This window comes from Microtus oregoni, unplaced genomic scaffold, assembly GCF_018167655.1.
Source record: "Microtus oregoni isolate MIOR12 unplaced genomic scaffold, Mior012 000010F_ref0000083, whole genome shotgun sequence".
Classification (NCBI taxonomy): domain Eukaryota; kingdom Metazoa; phylum Chordata; class Mammalia; order Rodentia; family Cricetidae; genus Microtus; species Microtus oregoni.
In genome coordinates this window covers 3,442,405-3,461,394 of record NW_024543069.1, presented here as the reverse complement: position 1 = coordinate 3,461,394, position 18,990 = coordinate 3,442,405, and the positions used below count along the sequence as shown (strand labels likewise).

Below are 18,990 nucleotides of genomic sequence, written 5' to 3'. Positions count from 1 at the left end.
AAGACCACTCCCACAGGCTGTTTAAACTGCCCCCTAGAGGACTAACGAGCGTGTGGTAGCCCCTTTTCCCTCTTCTGAGTTGTTCCAGTTCTCCGTGTGTCATGACCCCCCCCCACTCCCCCGCCCCCCTCGCCCCCCCCACCCCTCACCCCTGTGCCAGGAGCACTGGTGTCCATCAAACCTGGTCGTCTTCTAATTCGATCTAATTTGGTCTGATTGACTTATTGCCTCAGCAGAGAGGTTTGTTGGTCCAGAAAATACTTAACAGAAACAAATCTGAGGGTTTTTTTAAAGGATGTTAATAAATTTAGCTTTAAAAAATAACTAACCAATGACATATATACAGATTTAAGGGCATAGGAAAGAAAATCAGACTTTATTTTATGTTTACCTGTTATGTTCACCTTTGTAGATATAATTACACTAGTATAATAAAGTAACCAGAAATACAGTTTACCTATCTATCTATATGTGTGCAGATACTGGTATATTTATGTAGTGTGTGTGTGCACCAGACACTGGAATTACTTCAATCCTCTATCTGTTTACCTTTTTTAAAGTAGCCATACAGTGCCAGACTATTCAAAAGTAAATATAAATAGCTACTACCACTGTTTGTGCAGGAGAAAACATCTCTATGCTTTCTGGCCAGTTAATTCCTTACACTCCATAATACTGATCTCAAGACATAAAAATAATATTCTTGACTGACTTGAAATTGTATTATTACATGAAGAAAGGCAAAACAGAATATGAGCTTTGGTTTCTTTATGGCTAATTATCAAACATGTTCATCTAAATGAGAGAAAATGTTGTCAGTGAGCAGAATACGTTGACAGTGACGTTAGTGATCAGTTGGTTAGCCTGGCAGCAGAATGATTACAGGAGGAAAAGAGTGGCCCAAGCAATCTCCTGTGGCTGTCACCTCAGGGTCTGCTTTTCTGGGGCCGCTGAGTCCAGACAGGCTGTCCTGCTCCACAGCAGACCTGCCCCAGGGGACACAGAAGGGCTCTGTCGTGGCTTACATGGTAAGCACTTTGTAGGGTTCTAATCACTTGTTTAAAATCTAGAACACAGTATTGAAAGCCACATTTTCTCAACAAGCTTATAATGTTTTGTGTTCTATAAATATAAACATAGTCCCACACAAAATACATACACATTCTCGTGACGACTGGAAGCTAGCCAGACATCATCCACAAGCAGAACGGAATACAGAGTGCAGGAAGGGCCGTGTATGATGCCAGGCCCGTGTAGGCAATGGACAGCAATCCCAAGACAGCTGAAGCAAGACAGCTTCTCTGATCACGAATGATGGTCTTCACAGTCTCAGAAAACTGGAAAAGAAAAGCTAGGAATATTAGCAACCATGACTAAAAGAAAGCACTTACACTGCTATGTAGTCTTTCTGGTTGTTTGGTCTCTACCAGGATCGCTTGATGTTCCCAGTGACTTATGAACCAATAATATACAGAGTGTTACAGAACACTATAAAATGCACCACATAAAAGTTACCCAGCATTAAAGGGTAAAGGCAACAGTAAGTTGATTAATACTAATTACCATATTCTAAAACTGACCTCAGAAGGAAGTTGTTAACCTTGAAAAAAAATAGGCAATTCTTCTACTTCATTAGCCTAAAATTTGGTGACACCGGTTTCATCTCTTAAAGTCTAGAGGCATAGAGTCAGTCATACTGAGTTGCCATAGCAAAATTCATCATCAGTTATGTGACACATAGCTGGCTTCTGAAATAGAGACATCAAATATGGTACCCACCCGCAGTGGGTGCATTCTACTGTATCACTTCTTCACATGTAAAAAGTACTTGGAAATGGTGTTCTTGCTCTGCCTTATTTGTTGTGTGACATCAAATAAGGCATTTAAGATCTCTGTAAGTGAAATCTCAGGGCCAAATCAGGAGCAGAAGGAGAGAGCACGAGCAAGGAACTCAGGACCACGAGGGGTGCACCCACACACTGAGACAATGGGGATGTTCTATTGGGATCTCACCAAGGCCAGCTGGCCTAGGTCTGAAAAAGCATGGGATAAATCCGGACTAGCTGAACATAGCGGACAATGAGGAATACTGAGAATTCAAGAACAATCGCAGTGGGTTTTTGATCTACTGCACGTACTGGCTTTGTGGGAGCTTAGGCAGTTTGGATGCTCACCTTACGAGACCTGGATAGAGGTGGGCAGTCCTTGGGCTTCCCACAGGTCAGGGAACCCTGATTGCTCTTCGAGCAGATGGGGGGGGGGACTTGATCGGGGGAGGGGGAGGGAAATGGGAAGCGGTTGTGGGGAGGAGGCAGAAATCCTTAATAAATAAATAAATTAAAAAAAAAAAGATCTCTGTAAGTTTGAGACCAGCCTGGTCTACAAAGCAAGTTCTAAGACAGCCAAAGTTACACAGAGAAAATCCTGTCTCAAAAAAAAAAAAAAAAAACAAAACAGACATTTAGCCAGTCTGGACTTCCTTCTTTATGGGAATACCAGGGTAGCCCTGAAGATAAGTGAAATAAAAATCTTTCATATAAAAGAACAGTTGTTCTTCCATGTAAGTTATTACAATTATTACTACTGCTATATTTCTTGACAGCTATTTCTGTACCATTGTCACCGCTAGAATTTAATGCTAGAATTTAAAATTTAATAAAACCATTTCATGTGATTTTTGCTATTTCTACTAGACCCAGGATCCTTTTCTAGAGTATGGCATTGTAGATGAGATGAGATCTTGCTGTATTGCTCAAGTTGACCCAGAACTCCAGAGCTTCATGGACTATCCTGAAGCTGGGACGGTTTCTAAAATCTTTATTTTTAATGCTTTTCTGTTATTTTTAATTATGTGTATGTGTGTATCTGTGTATGGGTGCCCATGGAGTCCAGAGGTATCAACAATACACCCTACCCAGAGCTAGCGTTACAGGAGTGCGAGTGCCCATGGAGTCCAGAGGTATCAACAATACACCCTACCCAGAGCTAGCGTTACAGGCACCTGTGGGTGCTGAGAAGTAAACTTGGGCCCTCTGCAAGGGCAGTATGAACTCAAACTGCTGAATCATTTCTGCAGCCCTGGTTTTAATATTCTCTTTTTCCTTGCTTTGAGAGAGTTTCATTGTGCTATCCCTGGTTTCCTGGAACTTTCTGTATAGAAGAGGCTGACCTTGAGCTACAGGGATCCTCCTGCCTCAGCCTCCTGCTGAGGTCAAAGAGGTGCAGCACTGTGTTTGACATAATTTCTAAATTATTAGTTTAATACAGTCGAGGACCAGCCACAGATACTGGTGTAATTATATTCTGTGTTTAAGTACATAACCTAGTGATCCACGTGAAATTAAGCCAAGCTTGACTGTGTTTTAGTCCACAATGTGAATATAAGGCCATCCCTAGTCAAAGTTTTACATAATATCTAAAGAAATATCCAATATCCTATTAGCCATCCATACATCGTTTATAGGACAAACACCTAATGTTTCTTTTCGGCTACACTAACAAGATATAAAGTGGTTAAAATCAAACTGAATAAAGACTTGAGAATGTAACTCAGTTGGTAGAGCACTTACTTGCAATGTATGAAGCTCTGGGGTTAATTCCCAACACCACACAAATGAAGTGTGGTGATACATGCCAATAAATCCTGGCACTTGGGTGGTGGAGTACTAATATCAGAAGTGCAAGGTCATAACTGCCTACTTAGAATTAGACACCCACCCGTCTAGGACACAGACCCTGCTTCTCACACATGTGTGTGTGTGTGCGCACACACACACACACACACACACACACACACACACGTCTCTTTCTCCTCCCCTCCCTCCCTTTCCCTTCCTTTATTTCTCTCCCTCACTACTCTCCGTCCCCCTACTCTCTATTTATTTGACCATCAGCCCAGGAGGCATCCCCAGAAAGGCGAAATTTCTAAGACTGGAAATGTAACTCAGTTGGGTGATTGCCTAGAACTCAGCCGGCCCTAGGTTTGCTCCTCAGAACTGGGTGTGGTGAAGCATGCCTGTGGGAGGTAGAAGTAGGAGGGTCGGGAGTTCAGAGTCATCCTAGGCTAGATTAGGAGCCTGAGGTCAGCCTTAGCTACAGGAGACCGTGTCTCACAAAAGAGAGGGGAGAGGGAGCAGTAGATATGTCAGTAGATATGTAGAAGGTGTTAGGTTTGCTTTTGTAAACACCAAGACATTTGAAAAAAGGCATTTGAACCCATTCTGGCAATAAGTCAGGCAAAAGATACACTGTAGAAACGGTGTAATAAATAGTAAAAGCTAAAAAGAGAGGGACTTAAATTTCACAGTAGACTTATCCTCATTATCAGTATAAAAATTCCTCGGTTCTCTGATTTCTGAGCCCGTGTGGAGTTAATGCTGGAGCGGGGAGTGGAGATGGGACATGTTCTAAAGGCTACCTCCTGCCCACAGTAGCCAGGAACTCAGGGCAGCTGTGCTCGTTTGCACAGCAGCTGCTTCCCTTCCTGCGGTAATAGAGGCAAGTCTCAGAGGGTCTTGGGAGGGCACTCAAGGGAGGGGGCTCATTTTCCCCTTTTTAGTTGCCCATACTCCAGTAAACAATCCCCAACCCATGGTCTTACATACAACCCTAACTGTTGTGGTTTGGATAATCGTGCCCCCCATTGTCTCAAGTGTCTGAATTGTTAGTTGTCAGGAATACTGTCATCTGTTTACCAGAGCTTGCCTAGAAACACCGGACCTAAGAATGGTGTGGCTAGGGAGATGTCCAAAAAGATCCCGGATCCCGGCCCCAGCTCCTTTAGGTCTCTCCTACCTTCTCAGCCTGCGGACTGATCCGAGCGCCATATCTGCAGTAAGTCACAAAGTGTTCGCAGTTGTTCCACAGTAGGCTGTAGGGGGTCAGCCCCAATTGCTGCTCAGCCCTGCATGCCACCTCCTCGTTGTGCAATGATTTCTTCTTGAGAGTCTCGTCTAGGTGATTGACGAGGATGTCTGCTCCGTAGGCAAAGTCCTCTACTGTGTCCACACGGATGCTGGCCACCTTGCAAATGACTCCGGGGATGAGACGCTTATTGGAGACCACTTTCTGAGTACGTCCCTTGTCATTGGTCAGCGCCAACAGGATGTCAGGCATTAGATGGGCTACACGGTTGTTCCCCAGATAGATCCCGTAGTGGGTAAAATGAGTCCGTGACACCTCCAGCACATCGCCCCGGAGAAAAGAGCTGATTTCATAAGGACGGTTCCTCCCTGTCCCTCCTCCAGGAGCGCACACGCCCAAGAGCTTGAAGTTGGAGATGAGGAGCAACTTCTCCAAGAGGAGAGACACTGCTTCCAGCATCGGGTTCTTCATCATTCAGGGTACCAGAGTTTTGCGCCGGCGCTGGGCTGTGCAAGGTGAGCTTGCCGGACAGCGGCGCTACAGCGCTGCTCACCTGCGAATCAGCACGGTGGAAGACTGCCTAAATCCGGGAGAGCAAGGGAGCAGAGGAGACGACAAATCACCCGTGCTGGGGGCCGCGAAGGGGAGGAACCAGTGTCCTACAGCTGTGGGGACAGCGTTGCGGCGCTTGAGGAGCCGGAGAAGAAGCGCGCCTGGGGGCGGTGCTCCGAGTGCGCTCTTCTGCGTGCCTCTTATAGAGGTGCGGAGGGCGGGCCGAATGCGGTCACAGGCCAGAGAACAAGGATTGGGCGCGGGCGTTCTGCACCCTGGCTCTTCTGCTCGAGGACTCTGCCTCACTTGAGACCTTTAAACAGTCCACGTAGAAGAGGCCAGAGGCGTAGTCGCGCGAATGGTCCTGCACCTGTCGCGAATGGAGCGCCTTTCTGGAACTTTTGCTAGAAGTGACCTTGGTACGATTTCTGGGCGGGACCGGCTCTAAAGAGTGTTGTTACCGCAGCCCCCTCAGTTTACTAAAGAATTAGTAATCGCCAGAGTGCCCGAGCCGCGAATGCCTGCAGGTTCTACCAAAATTGAACCCTGTCGTTTTGGACACAGAGTCCAGGTGCACTCAAGTGGCACGTGGAGAAGTGGAATTGCTCGCTGGGCATCCAGCCCCCCAGCGCGAACGATCGGAATCCTACAGCTCTGGACGCTCCAAGGCTCCAGCGCCCGTTGAGCGCGCGACTTTCAACGGTCAAGAAACCCCAACGACCTCTAGCAAAACAGGAGTCCTGCCAAGTTTCCTTGATGCTAGGGTCCCAGCTTCATGTCACTCATCCAGCGTCTGTGGGTATTGGTAAAACGCTGCCGCCCTAGGGAGACTAAGGAAAACTGAACGCTGGGGCGCGGACTGAGGTCCTTGTCTTTGCGCTTGCAGGGGAATCCCGGCACAGTCGAGGGTGGTGGGGGAGCTGCCAAGGGAGGCAGCCGCTAGGGCGCTGGTTTGGCTGGGCTGGGTTCCGGGTGCCCAGACCCGCCTGGAGTCCTGTGCTAATGTATTATGTAAATGATTAAATTCCGAGGACAAAGGCCACAAGGGCAAGCCAGACTATCGCCATGAGGCTAAGAAGGCTAAGTTCTGGGCTAAGGGTGAGAACCCCCTTTCCCATGAAGGAACCTGAGCCAGGCTGAGACCGGAGGCTTCCTCTCTGGAGGACTGGGCCTTTGCTCCCAGCCTGCCTGCTATCCGCCATCTGGCTCTGTCGCTGAACTTGTGTTGATCCCACAGGTGGTTGTAAATCTCACTGCATTACTGCACCTCTAAGGAGAAAAGTGCCGCAAATCAATCAAGAGAGGAAGGTGGGAAAGAGGAGGTAGGCACGAGCTCCCATCAACCCATCTCCAGTCCTGTTCCCGTACTACTGTCTGCTGTATGCCATGCACTGTGTGCTCCCTGCCTGGAGGTTCAACAAAATCCACCTGAACTTATTTCCCACATCATCTCTCAGTGTACTTCCTTTTCCCACATGTGTAAGGCCAACAGTACCCTTTTTGACAAATTGTTTTTACTGAGATAGTGAGAAAGGGCTAGGTGAGCTATGTATGGAATAACAGGAAGCCCCCTGAGTTCTATCCAAAGAGCCCATGGTCGGAGATATCCAACTCCAGAAGGTAATCTCCTTTGATCTCTACGTGTGTGCTGTGGCTCTTGCATGCACACACAATAATAAAAGCTTGAATGCGACTATTTCAAGGAATTTTGCAGAAAAGAGACAGGACCAAATGCAAGTTTTTGTTGTCGTATTTTTATTTAAGTGGAGATTTTATGAGGGGTCTGTAGGGTTAAGCCAGCCCCTTTAGGGGGCGGGCTTGCCTCGGGCGAATGCGTATGGATAAATGGGGCGCACGGGAACCTCGGTTCTGTAAGTTTATTTAAACATTAAAGTTGTATATATTCTTTAATATCTGCCTGCATTTATTCACGCCGATACAGGGGTCTATGAACACTGAAGGAGAGACAAAGATCACAGAACAAGGAAGAACACTTACCTGTTCCCCATGACTGGTGCCTTTAATCCCAGCAGGCAGAGGCAGGCAGATGTTTGTGGGCTAGAGGCCAGCCTGATCTATACAGCCTGATCCTGTGACCCTCAGGCCAGCCAGGGCTACACATGAAAGCCCCATCTCAGGAAAGAAGAAAAAAAGAAAGAAAAACAGCATGATGACATATGTTGGCGGGAAGCAATGGCTTCAAAACCATAGAGAGTTAGCATCAGGGCAAAGGGCAGGGCTTTGCTCTCCTGCCAGGATCAGAGGAGGAGAAGAAGGTACAAGGCCTGTGGGAGGAAGGCAAAAGACCTTGGAACTAGAGGTGTCCCTTGCGTTCCTGTGTGAGGGTCTGGGCTCCACCTCCAGACCAAACCTACCAAGTGATGTTGTCACCCATCAGACTAGAGGCCCTGATGTCTGCTGTAGCCAGGGAACTCAAGACAGGGACAGCAGCATGCCGTTTGCTCACAGTGCAGTGTTAACAGGAAACAAGTGAGACCGGTGAGAGCACTGAGCTGGTCCTTGCCCCATCTGTGAGAAGTCTTCATTGGTTGACAGTCTCACTCTTGCCAATACCGACCTTCAGGACTGAATGAGTATATGGTGGGGTGCGGACGGAGGAATCAGTAATGATAGAAATTATGAGAAAATTGAACTCTTGATGCAATTCATCGAAATGATATTTATTTAGAGGCAGGCTCTCCTGTGTAGCCCTGACCTTGAAACACAGATCTGCCTGCTTCTGACTCTCAAATGCTGGCATTAAAGGCATGTGCCACCACACTCAGCAAAATTTTAAACAATTTTTTATTATATAAAACCATTCTAATGTAGCTATTATGCTCCTTAATAACAGAATAAAAATAATTATAATTTAAAGTAAATTTCTGTGTATCTCCAAAGCTTATATATTATTAATATTCAGCAGCTAATTCATGAATCATTTTAAGAGGCAAAAAAGTAAATTATAATATACAACTAAAAGGACTTCAAGAAAATCCATAGTCAGCCTCAGGTTGGAGCATTAGATATAAATATAAAAATAGACACAATTTTTCTATTATTGAAAAGTTTTTTATACAATATATTTTGATTTCAGTTTCCTCTCCCCCAACTCTTCCACATTCCTCCTCAACTACCCTGCTACTCATAACCATACCCTTCTATCTCTCCTAGGAAACAAATAGGCATCTAAGAATAACAATAGATAAAATAAGATAAAACAAAAATAAATTAGAGTAGGGGAAAAACAGAGGAAAAGAAGCTAAATAAAAAAACATAAGAAAGACATATAAATGTAGACACATGCACATTGACACATACAAGAATTCCATAAAACCAGAAAACATACAATGTTTACTCAAAAGACCTATAAGGTTAAAAAAATTGTCCTGACCAAGCACTGTGAGACTCAGTAGTACCTCCAGAAATGTCACTGTTTGTTTTGTGTTGGCCATCTACTGAAGGGTACGGGGCATTGTTAATTTGGATCGTCTTTCACCTTTTAGTTACTTGGCTAAGAGTTTGTTATTCTTACTGATTTCCTCAAAGAACAAAATCTTTGTTCTATTGATTCTTTGCAATATTTTTCTTTTGTTTCTGTTTTATTGATTTCAACTCTGAGTTTGATTATTTATTGCCATCTTCTTCTTTTGATATTATTTCTTTTTTACTTTAGAGCTTTCATTGTGCTATTAAGTTACCAATATGAAATTTCTCCAATTTTTATGTAGGTTCTTAGTGCTATGAACTTGCCTTTTAGAACCACCTTCATTGTGGCATATAAGTTTGGCTATATGGTATTTTTATATTCATTCAATTCTAAAACATTTTTATTTCTATCTTAACCCATTGTTTTTATTCAGATGGGAGTTGTTCAGTTTCCATCAATTTGTAAGCTTTCTGTTGATTTTATTGTTGTTGATACCTAGCTTTAATTTGTACTGATCATATAGGATGCAACGTATTATTTCAGTTATCTTGTATCTGTTGGTACTTTGTGTTCAAGTATATGAACAGTTTTGGAAGAAGTTCTATGAGATGTTGAGAAGGTGTATTCTTTTGTCTGTGGGTGAAATGTTCTGTAAATATCTATTTTTTAAATAGGAGCATTTGATTTATGATGTTCTGTAAATAGGTGTATTTGATTTATGAAATCATTTAGCTCCATGATTTCTCTGTTTAGGTTTTGTCTGAATGATCAGACTATTGATGAAAATGGGGTATTGAAATCACCCACTATCAGTGTGTGAGGGTCAAAAAGGGATCTAAGCTGTAGTCATCTTTCTTTTATAAACTTGGGTGCCCTTGTCTTTGGTGCATAGATGTTAAGAATTGCAGTGTCCTCCTGGTAGTATTACCTTTGATGGGTATGTAGTATCCTTCCCCATCCCATGATTAGCTTTGGTTTGAAGTTTATCTTGTCAGATACTAAAATGACTATACTGACTTATTTCTTGGGTCCATTTGCTTGGACTATCTTTTTCTATTCATTTTATTCAGGTAACATCTATCCTTGATGCTCAGGTATGTCTTTTGGATGCAGCAAAAAAAAAATGGATTCTTTTTTTTTTTTTAATCCAGTTTGTTAGTTTGTGTCTTTTGGGGTGGGGGATTGGGATCATTGTCAATGAGCATTGTCAGTGAGCAGAGATTGGTGATTCTGAGAGTTGTGTTGGGTTTGCCCTCTTCTTAAGATTTGCTGGTCTGTGTTTTCTTGGGTGTGGTTAGCATCTTCAGGTAGATATTTTCCTTCTAGTTCTTTCTGTAGGACTGTATTTTTAGATACATACTGATTAAATTTTGTTTAATTACTGAATGTCTTTCTTCTCCATCTCTTGTGCTTGACCATTTTTCTGGGTGTAGTAGCTGCCAAGGCTGGCGCCTGTGGTCTCTTTCAGTCTATAGAACATCTGTCCAGGCCCTTCTGGCTTTTAGAGTCTCCATTGAAAAGTCAGATGTTATTCTAGTTAGTCGGCCTTAATATGCTACTTGGTCTTTTCCCCTGGGAGAATATTTTAATATTCTTTCTTTGTTCTGTATGTTTGGTGTTCTGGTGTGTGCTATGGTGAATTTCTTTCCTGGTGCAGTCTCCTGGGTATTCTGTATGCTTGTTGTGCCTTAATAGGCACCTCCTTTTTCAAGTTAGGGAAATTTTCTCCTATAATAGATTAAAAATATTTTATGTGCCTGAATTTCTTCTTCTTATGTTATTCCTATTATTCTTAGATTTGGTATTTTCATAGTTTTTTTTTTGTTTAGATTCAACATTTCCTTTGACTGAGATACCTGTTTCTTCTATCTTGTTTCCACAGCTGAGAGTCTCTCTCCATCTCTTGTATTCTGTTGGTGAGGCTCACCTCTGAGAAGCCAGAGTTTCTAAAGTTTTCATTTTCATTTCCATCAGGTTGGGTTTTCTACACTGATTCTGTTTCCACTTTTGCATGTAGGCAGATTTTCTGTCCCTCTTGCCAGCTCCCAAATCATGACTTGGAGACTTCTTATTAATTATGAAAGCTTGGCCGATACCTTAGACTTATTTCTTACTAGCTCTTATAACTTAAGTTAACCCATTTCTATTAGTTTACTTTCTGCCTCGTGGCTTTATTACCTTTACTCTGTGTGCCCGAGCTGCTTTCCTGCTTCCTCCATCTCTCTCTGGCGACTTTTCCATTTCCCCACCCTTCTTATTTCCAGGGTCCTCTCTGCCCTAAAAAATTGTGCCTAGCAATTGGCTGTTCTGCAAATTATTAAGCCAATCCAAGTGATAAATCTTCCCAAATATTATCCCACAATATTTTCCCTTTTATCTAAATAAAAGGAAAGGTTTTAGTTCTAACATAATAAAACTATAAACAAGAAGAACAATTATCATATAAGAATTATATTTACAATGACCAATTCATTTTTATTTGGCATATTTGGAGAAAATACTCCATTATTTGTTCTATCTTGATAAGTCCAAACCTCTCTACCTAATGTATCTTCTACCATAACTATGAAAAACTATGACTATCTAGTCTTCAACCCCATCAAAGATCCCAGGAGGATATAATACTACCTTAGTAAACAAGAGTATAAACATATATACATATATAAAACATCATACAAATGACCTTAAATTTGTATCAGTTTACAAAAATCTATACTAATGTAAAACACTTGAGACTAGTGGTATTCAAAAGTAGACTCAGCAATCCACCCTTTTATCCCATCATTCCTATACTACATCACCCTTTTCCTTTTAGAAAAAGATCCTTGAATCTAATCTCATTTGTTTAGCTTTCTTCTTGACCATGACCAAAAACAACTTGTAACTAGCCCAGACATCTATTGACAAACATCTGTAACCCATCATGTAAACCATTTAACCATGTAAAATGGTCAAAAGCCATCCACCCCACCTCTTGGGAATGTGGGCATTGTGTTCTCTAGACTGTTCCTGCGGTCTGGGGACACTGGCATCTTTAGGAGACCCTGCGAAAACTGCAGTAATGGTCAAGTCCTGGGAGAATTGGCTATACTTGTTTTCCAGTCTCTGTGCAGTGGAATAGGATGAGATGGCAGGTGATATGTCTGAGATAAAGGACGGGGGAGTTCCTCTTATTGCTCTTTCTGGTGTTTCTGCCTGTAGTGGCCTGGTCCCATTGCTTTGCACCTGTGCTGGGGTAGCAGAGCTGCACGGGGCAGAGGAGAAGGGAGCCCCAGGGTTTATGTATCCCCTTCAAGGGCACATCTATGGCTGACTTCCCCAACTTCTTCCCCAGATCCTGTCCCCACCCTCCTATGGTTTCACAGTATCACAGGGCCTGGCAACCAAGACTTAATACATGGTTCCTTGGAGGATGTTCCAGCTCCATACTGTACCACATGGCACGGGATGAGATGAGGCAGGATGGCACAGCAGTGCACGGGATGAGACCAAAGACTCATGGAAGTGGAGCAGTGGTTCTCTTTTGAAAAGAGTTATTTGTTTTTTTAAAGAGAGAGGAAGGAGAATGTGTGAGCATAGATGAAGAACCATCATGGAAAGAGAGGGAGTTTAAAGTTAGTGTTGATTACTATGAAGAGTCTGAGGGAAGCAGATGGGCAATGAACTTGACTAGGCTTGAGAAGAGTAGCAAAGATTGGAACCAACGAGAGCTCACCTCAGTCTTGCCAATCATTCTAGTGTGTGTACGCATGCTGTGTGTGCGTGAGTGCGTATGTGTGTGTGTGTGTGTGGTGGATGTACATGTGATGTTCCTGGGCAAGGAGGATGTTGGTAATCTTTATTGCTTTCTGCTTTATACCCTTAAACAGGGTCTTTCTCTAACCCTTGAGCTAGACTGCTCTCTGTCTCCACCTCCCTCCCTAGCCCTGGGGTGTAAGTACACATGGCCACATTGTGCTTTTTATATGGATGCTGAGGATCCAAACTAAGTTCCACATGCTCACACGGCAAGTGTGAGCCATCTCGCCATTGGCCAGGGTAACTTTAGTTGTTCGGGCTTTTTATGCTGTGTATGGTGAAAAAGCAACCTCACTGGCCTGCCCACTCAATACTAGTGTTGGTTCCCAGGGATTGTAATAGCAAAACCCCTGTCTCATTTCCAGATACTTGTATGGAGAGTCACTCAGCTGTCATCTCATGACCTAACAACAGGAAAATCAAGTTGCTACCCTGTCTTACTTACCTGAGGAACTTTTAGGAACCTAAGATCAGATTTTAATCATCATAAAAACTTTGATAAAAATTTTGGTGATGGGAATATTCGTCGCTACCTCCCCTGGGTCGTGAATGCATGGTTCCCAGTCTACCTCTGTGGTTCCACTCTCCATGTGAGCATTTCCAAAGTTAGGATTGCATTTTAAATACAGTTCTACAAATGTGGTGCTGATTCTGAGGTTTTTAAATAGACAATGTTCTCCTGCACCCCAATAAAACAACTGGCTTTATAAGCCTAGCTCTTTGCCCAAGATGGTGGTAGTTGAGGCAGGGCCAGGTAAGGAGGACAAAAGGAAATAAGAACCCCTGACCTTTTAGAGAGTTTCTATTGAGGTCTCCAAGAAGACCACTTCCATCTAAGAAAAAGAGAAATGGGGCCTCAGAGTTTGAACCTACACCCGCTGACTGTCCACAAACACAGCTCTGGAAATGCTGATGTAGGAACATCACTGTTGAGGAACACAGAAAACGTAGAACTGCCAAACACAGCCTGTGCATTAGTACCTGCTAATACCTGAGAGGTAGACCTCAGGTCCTGCTTATCAGACTGTCTGATGCAGTAAGCATGCCTCGGTACTCCTTGATAACCAGCTCATCTGATAAATTACCGTAGCTCTCTGGGATCCAGCTTTGCTGACACAGCCAGTGAACTCCAACCTGCCAGTGTTGGGGCCATTTGGCATCCTGGCCTTCAGCTGCTCTTCCCTGCTAGAGCCTTCTGATTTGAGTTACTAAAAGCTGTGCCTTGCCTTGAGGATGAGAGGATAAGGTTTTCACCTGTTGGCCACTTGACTGTTGGGTATATAAGCCTCCATGGTGCTATTGAATAAAGGGCTTTGTACCAGTGATTAGATGTCCATGTGTCTGTCTGTCTCTGTGTTTGTGTTTTCTCAACCTCCAGCCCCTTGCCTGAAGCTCGCAAACTGTATTGTAGCGCATAGAGCACAGACGGGGGCGCGGGGCGCAGCATGCCAGGAACTTTGACCTTTTTTACCCACTGTATTGGCTCACAGTCATGGATTAAGCTTCGTCAATAATCTTCAGCTGTGCAATTTCAGGCTATTTCAGACATTCTTTTTCACTTAAAACATAGGTGGTCATCTGTCTGGTTTGGCTACCTACCTGCCTTCCTCAGAGTCTCTCATAGAGCTTCCAGAAATGCTGCCTGCTCTGTCTCTTGCTCATCAGAGAGCAGTCGTGCACCTCAGCTCCAGTAGCTTCCTATAGCATACTTGCAAATGTCTGGCTTCCTGCAAAATGGCCTGTAGTATGCACATGGGGCCTTGATTTCTGGATGAGATCCCCAGAAGTCCTGCACATTTTCATCACTGTTATTATCCAAGCAGAAAACACAGGTGAGTTGTTATAAATCTTTAGATGTGTTTATAAGTAGATCCTTATTCCAAAGTCAGAGCCTTCAGGAAAGATTGCCCTGTGAAAGTGCCACCTGCTAGATCACGCAGAGCTTCTGGTGGCCTCAGTGCTGATGCCAGATTGTAAATCAACACGACTAATTCTCTGTCATCAGATCTAAGTGAATTGTCTCGGTTAACTCACTATCAGAAAATGAAGTTACATAATAATGATATAATAAAATATCTCCCGGGAGGCAGAAAAGGGGTAAAAGTCCTAGAATATGAATTTCTGCATGCTGTCATGATAAAATATCTTTATGAGCACAATCTCAGGAAGGGATGATTTTGTCTTGTAGTCCAGGGAGCAGTGAGTCATGGCGGGGAAGTTACAGGGGCAGAAGCTTGAAGCAGCTGGTCAAATTGAAGATCATGTGTGTTCTAGTCGTTAGATTTTGAGACATACGCCTTTACCTGATGAGCCATCCCACCAGCTCTCATTCCTCTGACTGTGGAAACTGATCACACACTGTTGCAGCAGGGCCTCAATAGGGGCCGTAGCACAGCCGACTCTGGGAGAATTACCATCCAGGCCCTAAAGCTCAGCGCTTAGCATCACCTGCCAAACTAAAACAAAGGGCCTGTCCATCAGAGTCCATAGTTATGGGGAAGTCTCTAGATGTACTAACCTTTCTTTTTGGCTTTTGTAGTTCTGCTTCTGGCTAGCCATTCTTATTCACTGAAGTGTGTCAACCAAGGACATGGTTTTTGTGCTTAAAAGCTCATCCTGAGAAAGGCTCAGAGCTAAACTGGATCCCAAACACCCAGTGTGCACACATTGGCCATCTAATAAAAGCATTGTATGTGTTTAAACCCATGTCTGAGCCGTCTTCTCTGGTGGGCATCCCGTCATTGCAGCTGTAACCTGAAGCTACGAGATGCAGACTGACAGAAAATCATATGAAGAATTTTAAGACATTAACTTCCAAGCATGCTAGTTCTCATGGAGTCAAAGTTGGCATACTGAAGCAAATAGCAAGACAAATAAAAAAGGATTATTGGTAAAAGGCCAATGCAAATTGGTTTCTAGAAGTAGTGGGGCCTAGAGTTGTGCTTTTGGGTTTTATTTTGTTTTGAGTAAACAGCAGCATGGGCTGAAGATTAAAGAGTGTGTGGCTTCACTGGCAGGGGGCCTCTTGTCACATAACCAGTGCATTGAAAAGCAAACCATCACTCACACTGAAGTAGCTTAGGTTTCCCAGAATGCAAACCCTTCTCCTTTATGCTCAGTAATGAAGGATTGACTAATCAGGTGAGCTGAGGCCACGTAACCTGGCAGCAGCTACTAGGGAAACAGAAGTACATGCACTGCCTTCAGCCATAATCCAATGGGCTTGCCAGGAGGAGATGAAATGGAGACATTGTTTGTGAAGATCCGGGTACTGGCACCTTGATTCATTTCAGTCTGTAGATCACTAGACAGTGACATCAGGGCTTCTCTCATCTTCGTTACTTTTAGTGAAATAGTGGCTTTTATTGTCGGCTTTGGAGCGTTGATTAAAGAGCCTGTTTACTCTTGAGATTCCAGTGAAGAGCTAGTGAATGGCATTCTCCAAAGCTGAAAAGGAGACAGTTCCAAAGAGGTTATTCCAGAGAGAAAGAAAAAGATCTGGCGGAGAGAAAAAAGGAGAAAAAGGTTTCCTGCACAGCATAAATCAGGTGCATGTGTGTGAATAAGAAACAGAAGGACCATGGTAACAAATCTTGTACTGAGAAAAAGAAGAATGAGACCCTTGGCAAAGAGTCGATTCATAGAGTACATGAATATTAATCCCAGAAGATATAAAAATGGACTTTCTGACCCAAGGATGTTTAAAATTTTGGCTTTTCTTCCCCTAGGGTTCATATTACATCGTATGAACTCGCCAGGTTTTGGACGCAGCCACCCCTGAAGCCTCATATTTTAAAGGCTTGGCTGCCAATCTTTGTTGTTCTCAGATGTGGCACTAGAGAGAAAGTTGCACCATCAGGAGCATGCCATGAAGGGCATTTGGAATCCATATCTCCTTATATCCTCCCTTCTTTATTGACTAACACATGCTCCTTCCCCATGGTGTGCAGCTTTTCCACAGGTTCAGAAGCAGTGCAGCTAATCACAGGCTGAAGCCTGTGATTCTGTGAGCCAAAATAAGCCTTTTCTCCTTCAAGTGAAAGAAAGGTAACTAAGACAACCATGAATTATGAACAGTCCTTGAGTAAATATCATAAGCATATGCAAACTAAAATTAGACCAGAACACATGGGTGCTTGTCCCCAAACGTAATGACTTGAAATGTGTCCATAGAACTCAGCTGATTCTATGCAGTGTGACCAGCCGCCTCAGTCTCCCGTGTCTTGCCTGCACAGTCAGCCTTCCCTTTACACAGATCAGAAGAGCATAAATTTCAGTTCCTACAATCATCTGAACAACACCAGTCTTCCAAGCCCACAGACTCCCCTTCTAGTTAACTGTGGCATATTAACTGAGTGTCTTGCATAGCCAGTATTCACTCCATACATACAGAGAGAGTGGGGGAGGAAGAGACACAGAGAGGGGGAGAGAGAGCTGTGTTGTGTACGTGAATCTTAATGATAAACTCACGTGATGTTTTCAGAAATGAGTCATTGACAGACACATCTGTGCAATAAAGAGGTAAAAAAGACAGTAATAACATTGGAAGGAAAATTCAAATCAATCACAAGAGAAACTAAAGAAAGAAAACACTGGGAACATTGGCACTGTGGGTGTTTAAGAGATTACAGTAGAGACCAACTCCTTCACATCAGTGAGGAAAGTGTTTGTAATTAAGAAGATAGAGGTCCCCAGAGGAAACAATACCACCCTCTTCCCCCAAGTAATGCCGACAGACAACCATCACCGGAAGGGGAGTGATGCCTACGATTCAGTACAGGACACACGCAAACACCAAATTCTCAGCACAAAGATTTATTACCCAGGAGGGGCAAGAAGGATCGGGGAGGACTGCAAAGATAGAAACAGCAGCAAGCTAGCAAGGGAGGGTGCTTCTGGGGGATACTGCAAAGACAGGAACAGCGGCAAGCTAGCAAGGGAGGGGAAAAGGGCAAAGCTTGTCTGCAGAGTTTGTTATGGTCCGGCCTGTGTTTGCCGTGCTCAAACTGCTAGACCCCTTCCATCATATTAAAGGCATTCTCAGTAACAAGCACAACCCAGAAATGAGAAAATAGGAAATGCTGGAGCAGATCTGACCCCAGAAGACTGTAACAGACTAGAGTAGAGCTGATTGACTGGGGCTCCTGAAGCTGGCTTTGCAGAACTGACAGATTTCCAAAGCTCTTTGCTTTTTTAATGAAAACATGCCATTTGTGAGTGTTTCTCCACAGGGATTTACTTTCGTGTACCCTTCGGCTCTTCACTGGAGGGTTATGTCTTTCCAGTTTAGATAAGATCATCACACCTATTCATTCATGCTAAAACCTTGGCATCCCACTGTGTTAATCCTATCCTTGATTTATGCAATAATAACCTTTATATTTTCCTTGGCCAAGCAGAACTATAGGCTCATCAGTTTTCTCCGTGAATATCACTTTAGTCACTGAAGAATGTCCTGAGCCCCAGCTCACTCATGCATGCCACACCCAGGCTTTATCATGCCCAGTCCCCACATCAGGTCTTCCATTCGCCACTCATTGTTGTACCTGGAAGGAAGAAGAAGGAAGCTGTTTTTATAGCAGACACCAAGTCAGCAAGGTCAGCATGTCGTCAATCATCATGCATCCTGGTGAACGTGCTAAGCCCCACGTCTCCAGTATAAACGTGGTCCCTTTTTTTTATTTTTTGAAAAGATTTAGACGCTGGAGAGTTGGCTGAGTGGTGAAAAGCACTTTCTGTTCTAGCGGAGGACTCAGGTCAGGGTCCTAGCACTCACGTGGCACCATAGGCTCATCTGTAAAGCCAGTTCCAGGAATCCAGTGCCTTCTCTGGCCTCCGCAGGCAGCGGCTGCACATCCAGCGCCTTGCATGTGTGCAGGCAAAACACATGCACCCCATCAAAACAAGTACACCCATTTTCTAAGGATTCCACATGTTCTCTATTATGTGGATGTCAACCAAAGAAATGTTTTGTTTTGTTTTGTTTTGTTTTAATCTGGGAAATAGAAATAAAATGTTTGAAGGGGAAATCTGAACTTAGAATTCCAGCACTAGCTGATGAGTTCTGTTTCTTGAAAGTTCTTGAAAGTTCTGTTTTTGAAGCTTTCCAGGTCTTCATAAATACAGCTCTGTGTGTGTGTGAAACACTTGCTTGCAGGCACAGGACGTTAGTTCTAACCGCAGGACCAACATCTCTTTAAAAAGCTGGACTTTTTACAGTGTTACATGTGTGTGATGCCATCTGGGGAGGTGTTCATGGGGCTAGCTGGCCTAGGCTATTCAGTGTGTTCCTGGCTTAGTGAGGAACCCTATCTAGAAAATATTCGTCACGAGTGGTGTCTGAGACT

The 18,990-nt window shown here is 43.7% G+C and overlaps 1 protein-coding gene across 1 annotated transcript; it reads right to left on the bottom strand.

The window, feature by feature from the left end:
• Positions 1-888: 888 nt before the first annotated feature.
• Lrat (lecithin retinol acyltransferase) lies at positions 889-5,497 on the bottom strand. The gene is made up of 2 exons (XM_041658863.1): positions 4,795-5,497; positions 889-1,337 (listed from the first exon to the last, which is right to left on the bottom strand). The coding sequence occupies exons 1-2, from the start codon at positions 5,335-5,337 to the stop codon at positions 1,182-1,184; spliced, it is 699 nt and encodes a 232-aa protein (XP_041514797.1). The 5' UTR covers positions 5,338-5,497; the 3' UTR covers positions 889-1,181.
• Between the last annotated feature and the right edge of the window lie 13,493 nt (positions 5,498-18,990).

What these genes read in the sequence shown, in the direction of transcription:
- Lrat (XM_041658863.1), bottom strand. Translation starts at nt 5,337, where the DNA reads ATGATGAAGAACCCGATGCTGGAAGCAGTGTCTCTCCTCTTGGAGAAG. An exon ending in TCAGTCCGCAGGCTGAGAAG is followed by an intron (nt 1,338 to 4,794) that starts GTAGGAGAGACC and finishes TTTCTTTTCCAG; the next exon opens with TTTTCTGAGACTGTGAAGAC.